General features: G+C 41.0%; 1 protein-coding gene across 2 annotated transcripts in view; it reads left to right on the forward strand.

Annotated features, from left to right (window-relative positions):
• Nucleotides 1-6,960, forward strand: part of WFS1 (wolframin ER transmembrane glycoprotein) — a 33,188-nt gene extending 26,228 nt beyond the window's left edge. For both annotated transcript variants that reach the window (XM_054293117.1, XM_054293125.1), the window contains exons 7-8: nucleotides 2,516-2,661; nucleotides 4,305-6,960. In XM_054293117.1, the coding sequence (XP_054149092.1) occupies nucleotides 2,516-2,661; nucleotides 4,305-6,113 (1,955 nt within the window). In that variant the 3' untranslated portion in view covers nucleotides 6,114-6,960. The remainder of the gene's footprint in view (nucleotides 1-2,515; nucleotides 2,662-4,304) is intronic.
• The last annotated feature ends 9,882 nt before the right edge of the window (nucleotides 6,961-16,842 follow it).

Below are 16,842 nucleotides of genomic sequence, written 5' to 3' on the forward strand. Positions count from 1 at the left end.
GCAAGGCGAGGTCGAAGAGTGATTGGATGGAAGATCTGACCAATCATTCGAAGCCCTGCAGAAACGATTGGTCCAGAATGAGCGGCGTTAAAGACCAATGAGAAGCCTGGAAATGGACCAATCGCCATGCAGATCCAAAAGGGACCAATCCTGGACTCGAAGGGGGCTCTAAAGGGGGGGAGTTCAGTGGGGTCAGGGTTCTTCTTTTTGGAAACTTGTTTTGTGGGGAGAGCCCAGAGCCCTTGGGAACAGCGCACTGTTCTGCTTTTGGTTCACTTTGTGGGTGCTTGGGTTTATCCTAGGTGCTCTGTTCCTAGCAGCTATTTTAGTAAACGAGAATCTCTTTCTCTAGAGAAAGTTTGGCCTCGTTCGTATTCATAGCAATAACCAAATTGAAAAACTCTACGAGTAATAAAGTAGAATCTACAAAATAAGCTTCCTATATCAATTTAAAGGACACTTGGGTGACAAAATACTAGTGACATTTAAAAATGAAAAATTTTCATCAAACAGTTAAAGTAGGAGGTAAGATATTACTTCTTCTCTAAAGAGCTTTTGCCTTTTCATGGAGGAACAAGAAAATTATGACTCTTGAGCATTTACTTCTCTGACTCATTTTCTTCATTTATTTTGCCAGAGGGAGTGTTTTCTTTCAGTGTTAGTATATTGCCAATACTTGGAAGGTAATTTTTAAACCAGATACGTGCTTGCAGATATCTGATCTGGGTTGTCCTTAATGGAGATATAAACAGAAAATTAGAGGTGACATTGTCAATGGGCAGTTGTTGCATGCCTGAGAGGGTGCATGTCATTGCAGTGGATAGGCCATCTATACATAGTATGTTAATAACTCCTTCCTTCTCAGGACGTCCCGTGATCCTGTAAAAGTGCTGTTAAGGTATTTTTATGAGGTTCTAATGTGTCTGCTTGCTGATTCTACATGAATAAGACTATTTCAGCACTGCGTATTTTTTCCCAATAAGACAGTAAATTTAGATGACCTTTCATAGTAGGCTTAATCTGAAGCCCACCAAAACACCTAAAAAGTCTCACCGATTTCTTGATGCAAGTAAAGTTGCCTTATAGTCTGTGAATAATAAGAATAGTTAGCAAAAATAAATATTTTCTTGTTTCTTGGGAGGCATGCCAGATGGTATTTGTGGGACATAAGGGTTCATGCATGGAGGAGGAGAAGTAGTAAAAACCCAAACTATGGACAGCATCTATATTGTGAGATTAAACCAAAAGATAGACTGTAAGATGATGATTTTCTGTTGAACTCCTTAACATTCCTCTTCCTCTAGTATGTATCTTGAGACAAGTACTTTATTTTGCTCTATATCTCCAGCGTTTTCAGTCTTAAATACGGACGTATTTATGTGTTGCTTCTATAAATGTAGCATATTTAAATTAAAAATTTTCTGGGCCCAAACACATTAATCCTCTGATTTTTAGTTTAATGAAGCAGTTATCTGTTTCTTTAAAATCTCAAACTAGTAAGCAAGCCAGCTTTCATATTTTTGCATCAGATAACTAGTTAAATTTATTGCGTAGGAGGTGCGTTACAGATTTTTGTCATTCAGTTATTTCAAGTATACACCAATGTCATTTGCTTTAGTTCATGGGAAAAAAATTGCTGTTAATTATTCTCCTTTACAAACTTGCATCAAGCTTCTCTGCCATAGAAACTAGTTAATCCATGCTAATGTAGAGAACTGGGTGCAAAGAGTTTGAACCAGCATATAAATCATCTTTTGTCCCGCCATTTCCCTGTTTTCAGTAGTAGCCCCATGCCTCCCTTATACACACTGAAGTGAATAAGGATCTTCCAGGGCAGAGGGATGATTTTTGTCTCTATGTAAACAGAGCAAAATATGTTTTGTTGCTGGTAGCTGTTTTAGATCACAGTTGATACAGTTTGGAGGAGGCCCGTTGTATAGTCATATAGCATATTAAATTAATACACTTTAGGTAATCCATATTTAGTCTCATAGATGTCATAATTGTAATTGTATATTTCCCATAATTATGTCTGTAACTTCTGAACTCAGAAAAATGACTGCTAAATAACAAATCAGAAGTCCGTGTTTCAGTTGATGACATGCGGATAATTCATAACTGCTTCTGTAGAATCTCTTTCCAATGCAGCTGTTGAATATTTCTCTTAAGCGGATACAATAGTCTTATGATTTAAAACTGTGGCCTAAGCCAGTAGTCTCTTTTCCTGTGGAATCCTTGCAGATAAGCTACATTCACTCACTCTGTTATTCTACTTATCAGTATAATAAACTTATCTGCTGATCTGACAAGATGTTGAGTATTATACATGTTGCTGTCACAAGGAGATTTTTGTTTTCAGCAGAAATCTTAGGATAAGTTGCAAGGTAAACCTATGTTGTCAGTAGTTCAGTTTTTGTAGACTAGATTCTGGCAGGAAAGCAAATTAATATTCCAATTCATAATCAATACAGTGTTGTGATAAAATTTACTCCAAATTTTTATTTTATCTTTTTAGCTAAAAAATTTATTGCTTTGGATGACTTTGTTGAAATTACCAAGAAGTACGCAAAGGGAATCATCCCATCCAACCTGATTATGCAGGAAGAGGAAGATGATGAGTTGGCAGGGAAGAGTCCTGAAGAGTTACCCCTACGACTGAAGGTAAAAAGGCAATATGGAACAGCTTATGTTGAATGGCCTCTTAAGCATCACAGAAAAAACCAGGAGTAACTTGCACTTCTCTCTCAATGCTGATGTTTAGTCTGTATAGAACACCACAAGAATTGTGGCTGTAATTTCTTTTTGGACTTGACTTCATATATACGTTTCAAGTTTGGTGTATATGAGTCACATATTTAAAAGAAAGGAACAACAGTTTTCCCTGTAAAGGGTCAATCTACCTTCTTTACATCTTCAGTGAGGATTTAAATGTACCTGTCATCACTGCCCTATTTTTATTATAGATGTTGTTATATGCTTCATATCTTTCCAATTTAAACAGGGGCAAGCAGGTGGGAAAAATTATCCATAGCATGAAAAGGTTCTGTTATGATGGAATTCAAGAAAGATGAAACTTGCTGTTAGCTTCTACACTGATACTTCTCTAGACAGTGAGAGAAGGGGAAGTAAAGGTGCATGCCTTCAATACTGGCATACAAATTTTAGGCAAGGTAGAGGGTGTGTGGTTGCTGACCTGAGTTTTTACTGTAAGTTTGTTGCCCATTACCGTATTGCAGGGGTGGGGAAAAAGAAGGGAATGAGTGAAAGGTGTCTCTTTCCAAGCATTTGCATGGCTAATAGTCTGAAAGAGATGCTTTTATGAAGAACAGAGGTGCCTTCACAAATAAACAAATTTTTGGCCAAATCACTGGGGCATGTGCTGTCCCAGTTCATCACAGTGCCACAGGTATTTGCTGGAACATTCTTGGCTTTTCCCCTTGAACTAATTAATATAAAAATATACAGTCTGAGAAAGCATAAAAACTGTCCTTTTATGGGAGAAGGAGGATTGACTGCAGCATCTCATGTCCCTATGCAATATTTGATTGTGTGTTTAAAAAAATCCAGGACTTTTTAATTCATCTTTTGTAAAGGTATGGTTGGTTATAGGGATATTATTCAATCCAGCAGTTTCTCTGTTGTCCAGTGACTGTGTTGAAAATGCCACATAAAATAGGCAGAATTTTAAGATCCTCTACAGATACTGTTGTGGAGTTAATAGAATCTGTAAATGTGTAGTAATTGAATGTAACATACTGCTGCTGCTTCCAAAACAGGTTTTGACAACTGCATCCCTAGATGCTTGGCAAGGATTCTTTAAAGATAAAACCACAGCTGTAAAGACTTGCAGTGTGTCTATATGAATCATAGGCACTACTTCCTGCAGTGTATCTGCATAGAATGTATAGCATAATCCTTGCAGAATGTGGCAGTTACATGCTTTAAAGTCAAGTAATGACTTTAGATAATGCAGGGCTGTAGCCATGTAGTTTATCTTCAGTGTGAAGTTAGCAGAGCAGAATATTTGACTAGGAAGCCATTTAATTCTATGTGTCAAAGGTAATGAAATACATCTTGCCTGAAATCAAAATTGTCTCTGAGCTTCATGTGACTGAGTTAATAAAAATCGAGCTAATAATCTCAGACACAGTAATCTTTTTTTATTGGCAACATTGATCTGAAATATAAATCTTTTCATGTTAGCTGAGGTTAGACAACTGGCTGCTACTGCTTCAGCTAGGAGTGTTTGTGATGTAAAGATACAAAACTGCTCATTAATAAAATGCTTCTTTTTCTTTTTCCAGGTTTTTAAATATCCACTTCATGCCATTATGGAAATTAAAGAATACCTTATAGATATTGCATCAAAGGCAGGAATGCATTGGCTGTCTACCATTGTTCCAACACACCATATCAATGCTCTCATCTTTTTCTTCATCATCAGTAATCTGACAATTGATTTTTTTGCCTTCATTATTCCATTAGTCATATTCTATTTGTCCTTCATTTCTATGGTGATTTGCACACTGAAAGTTTTTCAGGACAGTAAGGCTTGGGAAAACTTCCGTGCTTTGACTGACTTACTGCTTCGTTTTGAACCAAACCTAGATGTTGAGCAAGCTGAGGTGAATTTTGGATGGAATCACTTAGAGCCATACTTTTATTTTTTACTGTCAGTATTCTTTGTAATTTTTTCCTTCCCCATAGCAAGCAAAGACTGTATACCATGCTCAGAGTTAGCTACTGTCTCAGTTTTCTTCACAGTCACAAGTTACATGAGTTTAAGCACGTGTGCAGAACCTTACACACGAAGGGCATTAATGACTGAGACAGCTGCAGGTTGCTTATCCCTACTGCAGGTATTACCTGGGAATTTTGGCTACTTGAAATTCTTAGGGAAAACCTTCTTTACAGTTCCTGTAGGCCATTTCTTTGTGATCAATGTAAGCATCCCCTGCCTTCTGTTTTTGTACTTGTTCTATCTTTTCTTTAGAATGGCCCAACTACGGAATTTTAAAGGCACCTACTGCTACCTGGTGCCATACCTGGTGTGCTTTATGTGGTGTGAGCTCTCTGTGGTCATTCTGCGGGAGTCCTCTGGCATTGGGCTCGTTCGTGCATCCATTGGTTACTTCCTGTTCCTCTTTGCCCTGCCAGTGCTGGGTGTAGGCATTGCACTGATGTGTCTTGTCCACTTCATTAAGTGGTTTTTGTCTTTGGAGCTCATGAAAATTGTAGTGACCCTGGTTTTGTGTGCTGTTCCTTTGCTGTTTCGATGGTGGACAAAGGTTAACTTCTCCGTAGTTGAAGTGGTGAAATCGCTCACTCGGAGCTCCATTGTGAAACTCATTCTGGTGTGGATTACAGCCGTGGTGCTGTTCTGTTGGTTCTATGTGTATCGGTCTGAAGGCATGAAAGTTTACAACTCCACCCTGACGTGGAATCAGTATGGTTTCCTCTGTGGACCCCGGGCCTGGAAGGAGACCAACATGGCACGTACTCAGATTTTGTGCAGTCACCTGGAAGGACACCGAGTGACGTGGACCGGGCGGTTCAAATACGTGCGCGTGACAGAAATCGACAATAGTGCAGAATCTGCAATAAATATGCTTCCATTTTTTATTGGTGATTGGATGAGATGCTTGTATGGTGAAACTTACCCTCTCTGTGATCCCAAAAATGTTACACTGGAGGAGGAAGAATTGTGTCGTCTGAAGTTTTTGACAAAGCATAAATGCCACATGAAAATGTTTGATCGGTACAAATTTGAAATAACTGTGGGCATGCCTTTCAGTAGCAAAAATGGAAGCAAGCCTATAGAGGAAGATGATATAACCAAAGATATTGTGCTGAAGGCAAGCAATGAGTTTAAAAAGGTGTTGCTGAACTTGAGGCAAGGGAGTATAATTGAATTCAGCACAATTCTGGAGGGTCGTCTTGGCAGTAAATGGCCTGTCTTTGAACTGAAAGCAATCACTTGCTTGAATTGCATGTCTAAACTCTTACCTGCAGGGAGGCACGTGAAAATAGAGCAGGACTGGAGGAGCACAGTGCATAAAGCCATTAAATTTGCTTTTGATTTTTTCTTCTTCCCATTCCTGTCAGCTGCGTAATGTGCTCGTACGTTGGTTCAGTGGTATTTTCAGCATCCACTGCATTTACACTACCAAAGGTTTGGCTCCTTATGAGGAAAAAAAAACCCAACAAAAATCTACCTTGCTGTAGCAATGCTCAAACAGTGTGTTGATATAGAGCACTGGTTGAGTTTTGCCAGTGTACACACCGTATCCTGACCTTAAACCCTGTATGACTGAAGGACTATATAGTACTTTAATATTGTAAATGAATACAGGGGATCACTGCTGACTAATTGCATGGAAACTGTTTTGTCCAAAATGGATATATTGCCTGTGGTACAACACTAGATGCATTCACTTGCTCAATGTTAAAAGCACTTTACTCTTTTAAGTATTCACAATGTGCCCATTTGTATTTTCACAGGTATGGGTTAGAATAGGTAACTGACAATAGCTTTTGTTGCATTTATTACTTGTATTTATTTGGTGTTTTCTAGAAAAAGGTGATCTTAGAGTCAGTACCTGGTGGTAATATTTGCGTACAGCAATCACTGTTTCACTATTTGTCCAGAAGATAGTGACCACTGTTTTTTGAAAGGGCACAACATTTCACACCCCAGCAAGGTTTTATGAAGTTCCCAGGCTTCTACTTAGCATTAAATACAGTGTATGAAATTTGCTATTTGTTCTGATTGGTTACACTAAGGTAGAGTCCATGCTGGTGTATGAAAGGCAAATACCAGGTCTGGTATTGAGATATTGGTACCGGTAATGTACAAGCCACAGCAACTGAAATTATACCTGAAAGTCTCTAGTGGAAATGGAAATAGAATGTTTGTTTAATTACTTGTATTTTGCAAATAAACATGAAGTGCAAACTTGAATTAAATGGGTACAACATTTGTTCATTATGCTTTGACATTGTGACCAGTTGTTTGTGTTGTGCTGATAGCAGCTTGCACTGAAAAGTACCATTTAGAATGTTTAAAATATTCTGATGTGAGATACTTGTAGTTGCACTTGACAGTTTTGAAGTCAACAGTAAAATCTGGTGTGGCAGGTGAAGTTTTTGTAGCCGTGCAGTCTGCACATAGTGCTTCCCTCTGCTTTTGGTGTGACTTTGGACCTTTTCTGGCTGCTGTGTATCACAGTATCACATCACAGATCCATCCTGCCATTTCCCTGACTCCTCCACTGAGCCTGCTTTAGATTCCTTTGTGCCTTTGTGTGCCAGTCATCACCAGGACCAGGGAGAAGGGTTAGCAGTGAAAACCTTTTGGGGGCAGTGAGGCAAAGGCTGCATACCAGCTATGAGCACCCTCTTGAGCAGAGGGCTGCAGCTGGGAGGGAGGAACCAAAGGCACCCCCAGATGTGCTGCCCAGTGCCTATGGCAGAAGCCCCCACCGTCCAAAGCCCCACAGTCATGCTTTAGCCCATCAGAAATCTGTGAAGTAAAACCGTATCTTCAGGGTGCTTCTAGCTTTGAAAACTTGCCAAGTATCTCTCTTTCCACCTGGGGAAAAACAAAAAGGCATAAGATAGAAAGTACATGCAAGTTTTGACAGCTTCCCTTACCCAGGCCCATTTTGGCTGGAAATAAGCCAAACTTCGGCCTTTCTCCTCTTTTTTTTAGAACATCCATACGCTCTTTTTAGATACCCAAACATTCTTCCTGGCTCTGAAATATAAGCACAAAAGATTTTAAGTTTTTTAACTGTTTCCCTTACATGCATACACAATTGTGAAACTTCTATTCATGTGTTTGTCAGGAGGGAAAAAAGGCAACAGTCTTGGGATTCAGAACTAATGTTAAAATTTCTCCTTTTAGCTTTTACCCTTTGTATGGATGTCAACTTAGTGACTTAGTGTGGTGCATTTTGAAGGAGTTGTTACATGTCTTGAAAATGTAAAAGTGACTCAAGTCAGATGTGGGAAGTTTTGCAAGAGGAGGGAGAGTACTTGATTTCTTTGTAACGAGTTGATTTTTAAGAGACAAAAGGCTTAATTTTTTAGTTGCCATCTCTATCATAATAACAACTCTGAAACTTGTATTGCAGCCTTTTTTGTGGAAGTTGTTAGAGGATATTGGCATATAACTGTTACTAAATTTGAAAACTTTGAATTATTTGTTAAAAAGCTCTGGTTCCTCAGAGGGGGAGAGCTCCTTCAAAAATACTCATATCAATATTGGTCAGATTCAGTATGGAATAATTCCCCTTTATGCACTTACATTAAGAAAAAAAAGCACCCAAAGCCAAAGTCTGAAATAGCTAGGTCCTAGGAAAAATAATCCATGTACTCTGTAGTGATGGATTGATGGGGATACTTGAATTTGTCAAGCGCCTCCTTTCAGCCCAAGCTGGAAGTTTTGCACAGTAGTACATTGAAGGTCATTTTCCATCTGTTTCCAGTTTTTCAGTGCAGCCACAAGGGACCGAGGAAGCAAATTTTACTTCAAGACCTCTAAATAGTGGATGCTATTTCTTAAGTGTTTCTCTGTGATGTTTTTAAATTTTTATGGAAAAAGAGGGTACATTAATGACTTTGATGGAGCTTGTCGATCTAGTGTTCAGTGCTCTGAAACCTTTACCAAATAAATCTTTCCTTTCTAAAGTGTATCTTAGCTGACAATCACAAAATTGCTGGAATTTAATAATCAAGGTGTTTTTGCAAAGGGTGCCTCTATTTGATTTACACCTTGCAAGTAAACAGAGCACAAAATAACTTTGTTCCATTCCTGCTACAGCTCTGTGTTCCAAACCAGTCCATCTTCTAGGCTGGAGAGGAGCAGAATCTGGCAGCTGCTCTTAATAATTCAATTATTATTTTCTTACTCAGTTTTCAATATATGATGAATTATAAACAGTTCCAAAGGCAGGTGCTCTTTCTCTAGGCTGGTAATTCAGTCTTTTCAATTAGTATTAATTAATGAAAGAGGAGGAGGATATTACATGGCTATTGACAATTCTAAATTAGGTTCAGCTGTTCTGTAAGTTCAGCTTTAGCATTTAGAATATAAAGAATTTTTAAAAAATATTCATTTGAATTTCATCTTCAATGTAACATGAGAAAGTACTGCTTGTTCTCCAAACTGGTACATTCTTCCATAAGCACAGAAAAACAACACAACACATATAGATATTCTGAATAACTTAAGAGCCCACTCTGTAATGACTAACAGCATCTTGCAGAAGGCAAGAATGCAGAGTTTTTCCTTGTTCTCCCAGAGACAAAAATGGCAGATCTGTAGGAATTAACATGTGGTTTTATTTCTTAGAACGAATGGAATTTTAAGTGCTATACAATAGGTGGTGTTAATGGTAAATTTGTTCCAATTTTTTTGTAACACAGGGTAATAAGAATGTTGCCCAGAGGTGCTGTGGCTGCCCCATCCTTGCAGGTGTTTAAGGCCAGGCTGGGTGAGGCTCTGAGCAATCTGGCCCAGTGGAAGGTGTCCCTGTCCATGGCAGGGGGGCTGGCAGTCCCTTCCATCCCAAACCATTCTGTGTCAGTGCTTCCCTATGTTCTTACACTGAGCTGCTCCTCTGCCTTCTGGCTTCTCTGTTTCCACTGGAAAAGGCAAAAGAAATTTCCAGAGAGTGAATACCTTTTCAATACTTTTGAAACCCATTGCAGCCTCTCAGGCTAAGGCTCACATCCAGTAACAGCTGAAGGAGGTTGAAAGAAGCTGCACTCCCTCAGCTTCACAGCTGCAATTGTTTGAACAGCAGATGGATATGAAGGAAAACCAACAACTATGCCATTGAGTTAGAAATATACTAATCCATGCAGCAAAAATTAGGTGCAATTTGCTAACTTGTAAGGAGATTACCTGCTCCTGGCACCTACATACAAGCAAGTGTTGCATACAAATAGAATGCGTGGAAACCAAACACCAAATCACAGCCCTGTTTATATGCATTAAGAGGGTTCATTTATTTTCATATTATTACTCAAAAGCTTTAATTACCTTTTACTCTAGGAAAAAAAATCATTAGGATCCTGCAGTTCCTCTTGTAAGTCATAGCCTGATGTAGAAAATATGAGAGTCACCTTCCCCTTAAGGGGAAGTGTTAAGCACTGAGAAAACTTGAGTTTTTGTCCCCTCTAACTAAGCTTGAACTTCAAGTTTTGAAGCAGAACAGGACCATGGAAACACTACTTATAGCTTTCCTTTAAAAAATACGTGAGTATGCTCTTTAAAAAGTCGGGAAGCCAGTCCTAGGGCATCCAGGAGGTCGTGTCCTCACGCAGGAGCATTGACCTCCAGAGAGAGCACATCTCTGCCTGGAGCCTCGCTCTACTGGTTGCTGTTCAGGGCTTTTTGCTAGAAAATGGCACATTTGCTAGTTTGGCAGAGGGCAGGTGTCCCCTGGCTGCAGAGCGCAGGTGTCCCCAGCTGGCAGAGAGCAGCTGTCCCAAGCTGGAAGAGGGCAGGTGTCCCTTGGCTGCAGAACGCAGGTGTCCCCTGGCTGCAGAGCGCAGGTGTCCACTGGCTGCAGAGGGCAGGTGTCCCCTGGCTGCAGAGCGCAGGTGTCCCCAGCTGGCAGAGCTCGCCTGGCGCTTTGGCTCCCGGGCCATCAGGTGGCACTCCAGGCTCACGCTGCGCTTTCCTCCCTCTGCCGCTGTCTCCAGAGGGCACCGCCAAGGAACAAAAGACTCAGGGTCTGGTTTTACTCCATTTCCAAGAGGAAATGCAGTTAGAAACAAAACCTCTTATGAAAAATAGATAACCATTTGTGAAGCCGACTCCCTGCCAGATGCAAGTGAAGTTAAACAAATGCCGTGAAGTTAAACAAATGCCAAGCAAAGGCATCATTGTGGAGTGTGCCTGCAGTCCAAGACTATGGAAAGGGAGGAAAAAGATCTGGTTTTCTGTGTGATAAAAAAACTACACAGTGATAAATGAACAGCATATGAAACTTATGAAAAGTGCAGCCTAGCTGATTTGCAGCTTAGCGGGTTCTGAGAATGTGCCTGTCTCTAAGATCTCATAAGCCTGTCAGCATCAATCTGCATTGTCTGCTTCTGTAGTAAAGTCAGTAGTGACAAAACAGTCCTGATGGTGCTGCTGGTGGAAACCCTGTTTTCTTCCTGCATCTTCACGTCTCAGAAGCAAAAAAAATAATAATCATGGTTTATCAGAGCTGAAACCTTTTTATTAACTCTCTGTTATCTGCACAAGAAGAAACAGAGAAAATCTGTGGCAGAGTTTAATAAAAACCTAGAATTTCCCTTAAATCAACATTGCTTCTACCTAACTGCAACTCTTGCCTGAGATACCCATGGACATTAGATAACACAAGGATTTGGGAATGTAGAAAAGTTGTGTCAAGATCACATACCAGGTAAAGGCCAATAAGAGAAACTCTGCAATACTGATTTTTCATCTTTTACAGATCAAATAGATAGATGACAGCGGGTTTCTAGAGATGTTTTGTTCTATATTTGTAGATGGCAGGATTTTGTGCAATAATAGCAAGTTTGGCAACAGAAAGGGCCCTGTAAATGTTGCTGTTAACCATGGGAGACAGCAGTGCCTGACAGCAGGAGCAGTGTCATGCTAAATTAGAAAGGGCTTGAACCAAGCCCACAGAGCCCATAATATCCCAGGAATCAGTGTTTGTCGATCTCAGCATGGCCTGTCTTTATCTGAAATAATTTAGTCACTTTAAAGAGCAAGGCATTTCAACAAAGCATCTCCTCTGCAGCTCCTCTCCCGCTCCTCCCTCCCTGTTCATCGCCGGTGACAGCAGAGATGTTTCCACGACAACAAGCCATGCTGTTGCCTCAGGTGACAAACTATAACTTCAATAAACAATCACTGAAAACAGCTTCAAACAATTAATTAGGTAATGGAAATGTTATTTTAATAGGGCTTAGATGCTTCGGAAGTAGTTTACAGACCAAGTTCTGATCAAGAATTTGTCTAGAATCAAAGCCAAAGATGCCATGCGAAGGTCAGGATGGATATCACTGTCTGAATACTCTAAGAACTATCTTTTTTAAAAATCCTTCAAGATCAAAACATATTCAATCCAGAAGATGCAATGCAAAACAATTCAGAGTGGGTTTTTTTCTTTGCTTTTGGTTTTGTTTCTAAATTTTGTTCAAAGCACATACTGGCAGGGATTTACCAACTTGCTCACTGAAGGCAGTCCATGGCTGACACACTCCCCATATGTGTGCCCTTGCACCAGTGTGACAGACAGATGATGAGCCCAGCAATTGGTTTTGCAATAAATGGATTTTTCAGTTTTCTCTTTACAGAAGATGCTTTCCTACTGTTATAAATGGATGATTCATAAATCTCTCCTAATACTGCTTCTAGTAACAGTTCAATTGATCTTCAATCTTTGTTTAAAAAGTGAATCTCCATGGAGTGCTTCAGCCCTACAGCCTGAAGTTTCTCTAGCCCACAGCAGCTCTGTTGTCTAAGCTTAGGGGTACACAGTCTTTAAGTGCAGGTGGATACACTGAGTATATGCCTGTGCCTTATATCAGTCCCCAGTAGCATGGACACTCTTTGGGGCTGGTAGTTGCCCAGGCAGAATTTCTCTTTTTACTTTTTTTTATGATATTAAGTTTCTCCAGAATGGTGCATCTATGAAGCAAGAGCAAGAAAGACAAGGGGTGCCACGTTTCCTATCCCTCCTAAGGTGACTTTATGATGCTCATATCCCCATTTGTCTGTTTAGCCCAGAAATAAATTTTACATCTGTAAGATAGTTTATAAGAGTGAAGGAGGGGAAGAAGCAGTTTGTGGGCTGTGCAAAGACCTGCCTTTGCAGTGCTGGATGTGCTCCTACTGCCCTCAGAGGCTGTTTATGGATTGTGCTTATGGATTGAGTCCCACCTTTCTGCACAAAACATTTCCAGTCTGTGGATGAGGGACTCTGCACCACCCCTGCTGTGTGTTCCTCTCAGGCAGCTCCCTTTGGAGGGATTAACAACAGTCCTTGGAGCTCCCTTTGCAGGGCAATGGGCTCACCCCTGTGTGCCATCACACAGCTGGGATCCAGCCATTGAGAACAATGTAGAATGGAACAGAATGTGAACTAAATACTGGCAAGAAAGTTTTTGAGGCAGAAAATGGTGAATTTTTTAAACTAGCTTTTGCAGATGCCCCGTTGTTTTTGTTATAAGTTTGTCAGGTCAAGGATGAAATCCAGGTTTGCTGCAGGCATGGTAAGGAAGCCTTGAAACAGCTCTTACACGGGGTGTCCACATAAAGCAGAGAGGCCTGACTCCAGTTGCACAAACCCTTGGAAGAAAAGAACGGAGGGAAATGTGTATCTGAGGGCTGATAACTAAGGTACTACCCAGGAAGGGAAAAGACTGGGATTCTAAGCTGTACAAATCAGAGTATAGCTCCTGCATCACAGCAGCTCTTGTGAAGTGATCACAACCCTATGCCTATTTCACTCTGAGTTTTCATTGTGGGACTCCTTTATTTCCTCTTGGAAGATTTTGAAGATCTTGCTTTGGTCCTATGGGCATAAGAGCAATATACAAAACCTCAGGGTTTCTCTGCAAAAAGATGCCTTTCCTCCACTTCTCTTCCTGCAGGAGAGCAAAGGATGTGGGTGTGGGCCATGACAGCACCCTCCTATTTGTGCAGGGAAGGGAGAAGGATCACCCAGGTGCCTTTGGCAGGTGCATGTGCATAGGGCAGTTTTGTCCCTCATGGGGGGCCACTGCACAGGCTTTGTGTCTCGTGCACAGCAGCTGCCTCTTTGTGGTGGATTTTATAATTGAAGGTTTAAACAGTTAAACTGCTTTCTTAATGCATTTGTGGTTGCTAAGATACAACCTCTTCAATTCTGTAGATCTTCCACTTGAAATAGAGCTCACTGGCAAATGGGGCTTTCCCTTCTGACAGCCCAGGAGAGGGGGAGCTGACAGGGCACTTCCCCTTGGGCCAGTGAGAAACTGCTCCTGCAGCTGCCTGAGCCAGCTGGGCTTGGTCCACTCGTGAGAATACTGGTGGATTTTACTGACTTCTGGTCACTGTATGGGGCTGAAGGAGAAGGCAGAAGGGGGGATGTGGGCAGCCACAGGATGTGGTAGAAGGAAAAGCACAGAGAGAACAGGCAGCACAACAGGCTAGGAGAGTGTGTGGGGTAAGACTGGGGACTGACTCTGTAGAGGAAACAAGGGAAATCTTTCTTTCCCCTTCTTTAGCTAGCCTCAGGCTTCAATTGTCCTTCACAAGCAGGAATCATCTTCTCTGCTCTTTGATAATGAAGAGTGGATCTCAGGAGAATCTGGTTTTGGGACAGGTTTGACAAGACCTTGGGGATAAATTGTGCAGCGAGAGATTTCTTGCAGTTCTAGAAAGAGATTAGGAGATACAGATTTAAAAGCAGCACTTGACTCCTCAAAATTCATTAGCAATATTATAATAGCAGCTCAAAATAGCCAAATATTTTAAAGGGAAGCCTTAAAAAATATGTGGAGGAAGGTGGTATAAAATAGTGCAGCTTATCTCTCATTTCATGCTAAAGTAAGTCTTTACCTGAGAGGGTTGCAGAAAATATTTTGAACATGTTGACAGAGCTCAATTGATGCAGCAGCATCTCTTTGGATTTGCAGATCAATAGCTGTGAGAAACAGAGAGTGCAGCTGTTCATCCTGGAAAGGTGTTAGCAGAGATGTCAGAGGATGATAATTGAACCAGCAATGTTTTCCTCCCCACCTCTTCCACAAGGCAGTCCAAGATGTGCATAAATTTTCTGTGAGCATTACTTTCTGTATTGCAAATAGATCACAATGGTGGGATCTTTCCCATCTGTGGGAAACCTCTGCTTCTTTCTGCACCTTCACACTAAAGTGAGGACCAGCATGGTCTAGAGCACCATGCAGAGCTGCTGGAGGTGTTCAAGCCTCACCAAAGGGAAATGAAACCAAGAACCTGCCAGAGCTGGGGTGTCAGCAGAAGTTTTTGATAGTGGGGTATCACTCTGGTGTCTTGCTTGGGCAGCATTTAGATTACAGGTATAGAATGGAGGAATATCAACCTATTTTCTCCCAATCTGGCACCCAAATACCAATTTCAATTACTTATTTTCTTAAAATAAGGTACAGTGATTTCTCCCCTGCCCCAAAATTGTTTCTTCTCTTTGGCAAATGATGAAGAGGCCAAAGAAGGTGGTGATGAGGTTTCTGGAGTTCTCTGAGCTAAGTACTCTTCTCCTTGAAAGACAGACACAGTGCCATATTCACATACCTATTGCCAGCTGAAGAATTTTGTCCTGTATTTAAAGCTGATCTGCTTGGATCAGGCTATTGCATGGGACATGCATGTTAGCAGTATGATTAGTACTAGTTTTACAGCAAGGACTGGCTGTCCAGGAAACCACCCTGCATACCTTGATTGTATGTATGATTGCTGTAGAGTTTATTTATTTGAGCAGCCATGTTATAAAAACAATGTGCAGCATTGTCATGATACTTGAAATAACTGCTTAATGGAATTGTTGGTTTAAGGACCTTGTCCTGCTCATTGACTGCCTCAATGGGCAGATGGAAAGACAACTAATTAGCTGTACCCTGCCTGGCTGATCCATACTCATGGCAGCTTTCAGAGCTAAGGGAACTGAGGAGATTACACAGTCAAGTTCTCCACATAAATTGTTTTGTGTCATGGGCCAGATTTAGGATCTACAACTGCCTGAAGAGTTGTGTTCACTTTCACATGAGTAAAAGTTTGATTCTCATCCAGCTTAGAGAAAAGAAAAATAAAATTTCACTGCTAAGAAATGCTTTTCCATGGTGCACTCTGAGAACAAACCTTTTCAGAGCTGGCCTGTACAGAATTTCCAGAAATCATTTAATGGTTTCACAAAGCCTAAGAAACATAATCCATCCCTATAAAATTAGGCCCATTCCAGTAATCCTGGTTCTGCCACATGAGCAAGGCAAGTGCCTTTATGCTCTAATGTTAGACTCAATACAATTTGCTGACAAGACTGCAAATGGAAAATAATTCCTATTGGGAGCGGAAGCAAATTGATAATAATGTTACTGAAAATTTGATATAAAGGCAAACAATCCTTCTCCTTGCCCTCTCATCAGGGACAACCAAAGGCTCCAACTGACTTAAAGCAGGACAACTTCCTGGCTGCAAACAGCAGGAGCAGGTGGCTCATGCCAGTATCTCCCCCAAGCCACAAAGGGTTAAATTGCCTTATGTAGCTGCTAAGTATGCATGTGAAAATCTCAAAAGCATGCGAGTGAGCCATCTGGCTCCTGCTCCTACTGGGTATTTGGGGAGGAAAAGGGAAACTGGAAAGGTAAATAGTGTATTGCTTGATGTGTTGATTTTCAGCTGAGATTCCTCTCTTCAGTGCCTAGTCATATTTGTCCATCTAAATGAGTGGGATTGACTGTGTCTTCCCAAAAAGGGGTGAAAAAGATTAGCATGTAAGCTCTGGGAGAGCTGTGCAAAGCCAGGCTCCGCCTCATGTAACAGCTGAGGCAAATTTGTTCTGGTCTGCATCCAGAAAAAGGGCTCAGCCTCTCAGTGTCTAACTTGTGTGTAGGGATGGAGGGAGGCTTCTCACCTCGGGTACGAGCAAGATCAGGTGCCTTGGACTGAGATTCCAGATCTGGGGCAAGAGTCAGGATCACTACGGAGAGTCAGGCATCAGCTCGGACTGGAAAGAGAATGGTTTCCTACCTTAAATGTGTGTGCCAAGCCAGCAGTTTTTGGTTTTTATTATTATATTTTATTTTCTGCTGTGGTAGAGATCTAGTGGTGGG

This window comes from Melozone crissalis, unplaced genomic scaffold (assembly GCF_028551555.1).
Source record: "Melozone crissalis strain CALT ecotype California unplaced genomic scaffold, PUWL_Pcris_2 ptg000006l_1, whole genome shotgun sequence".
Classification (NCBI taxonomy): Eukaryota; Metazoa; Chordata; class Aves; order Passeriformes; family Passerellidae; genus Melozone; species Melozone crissalis.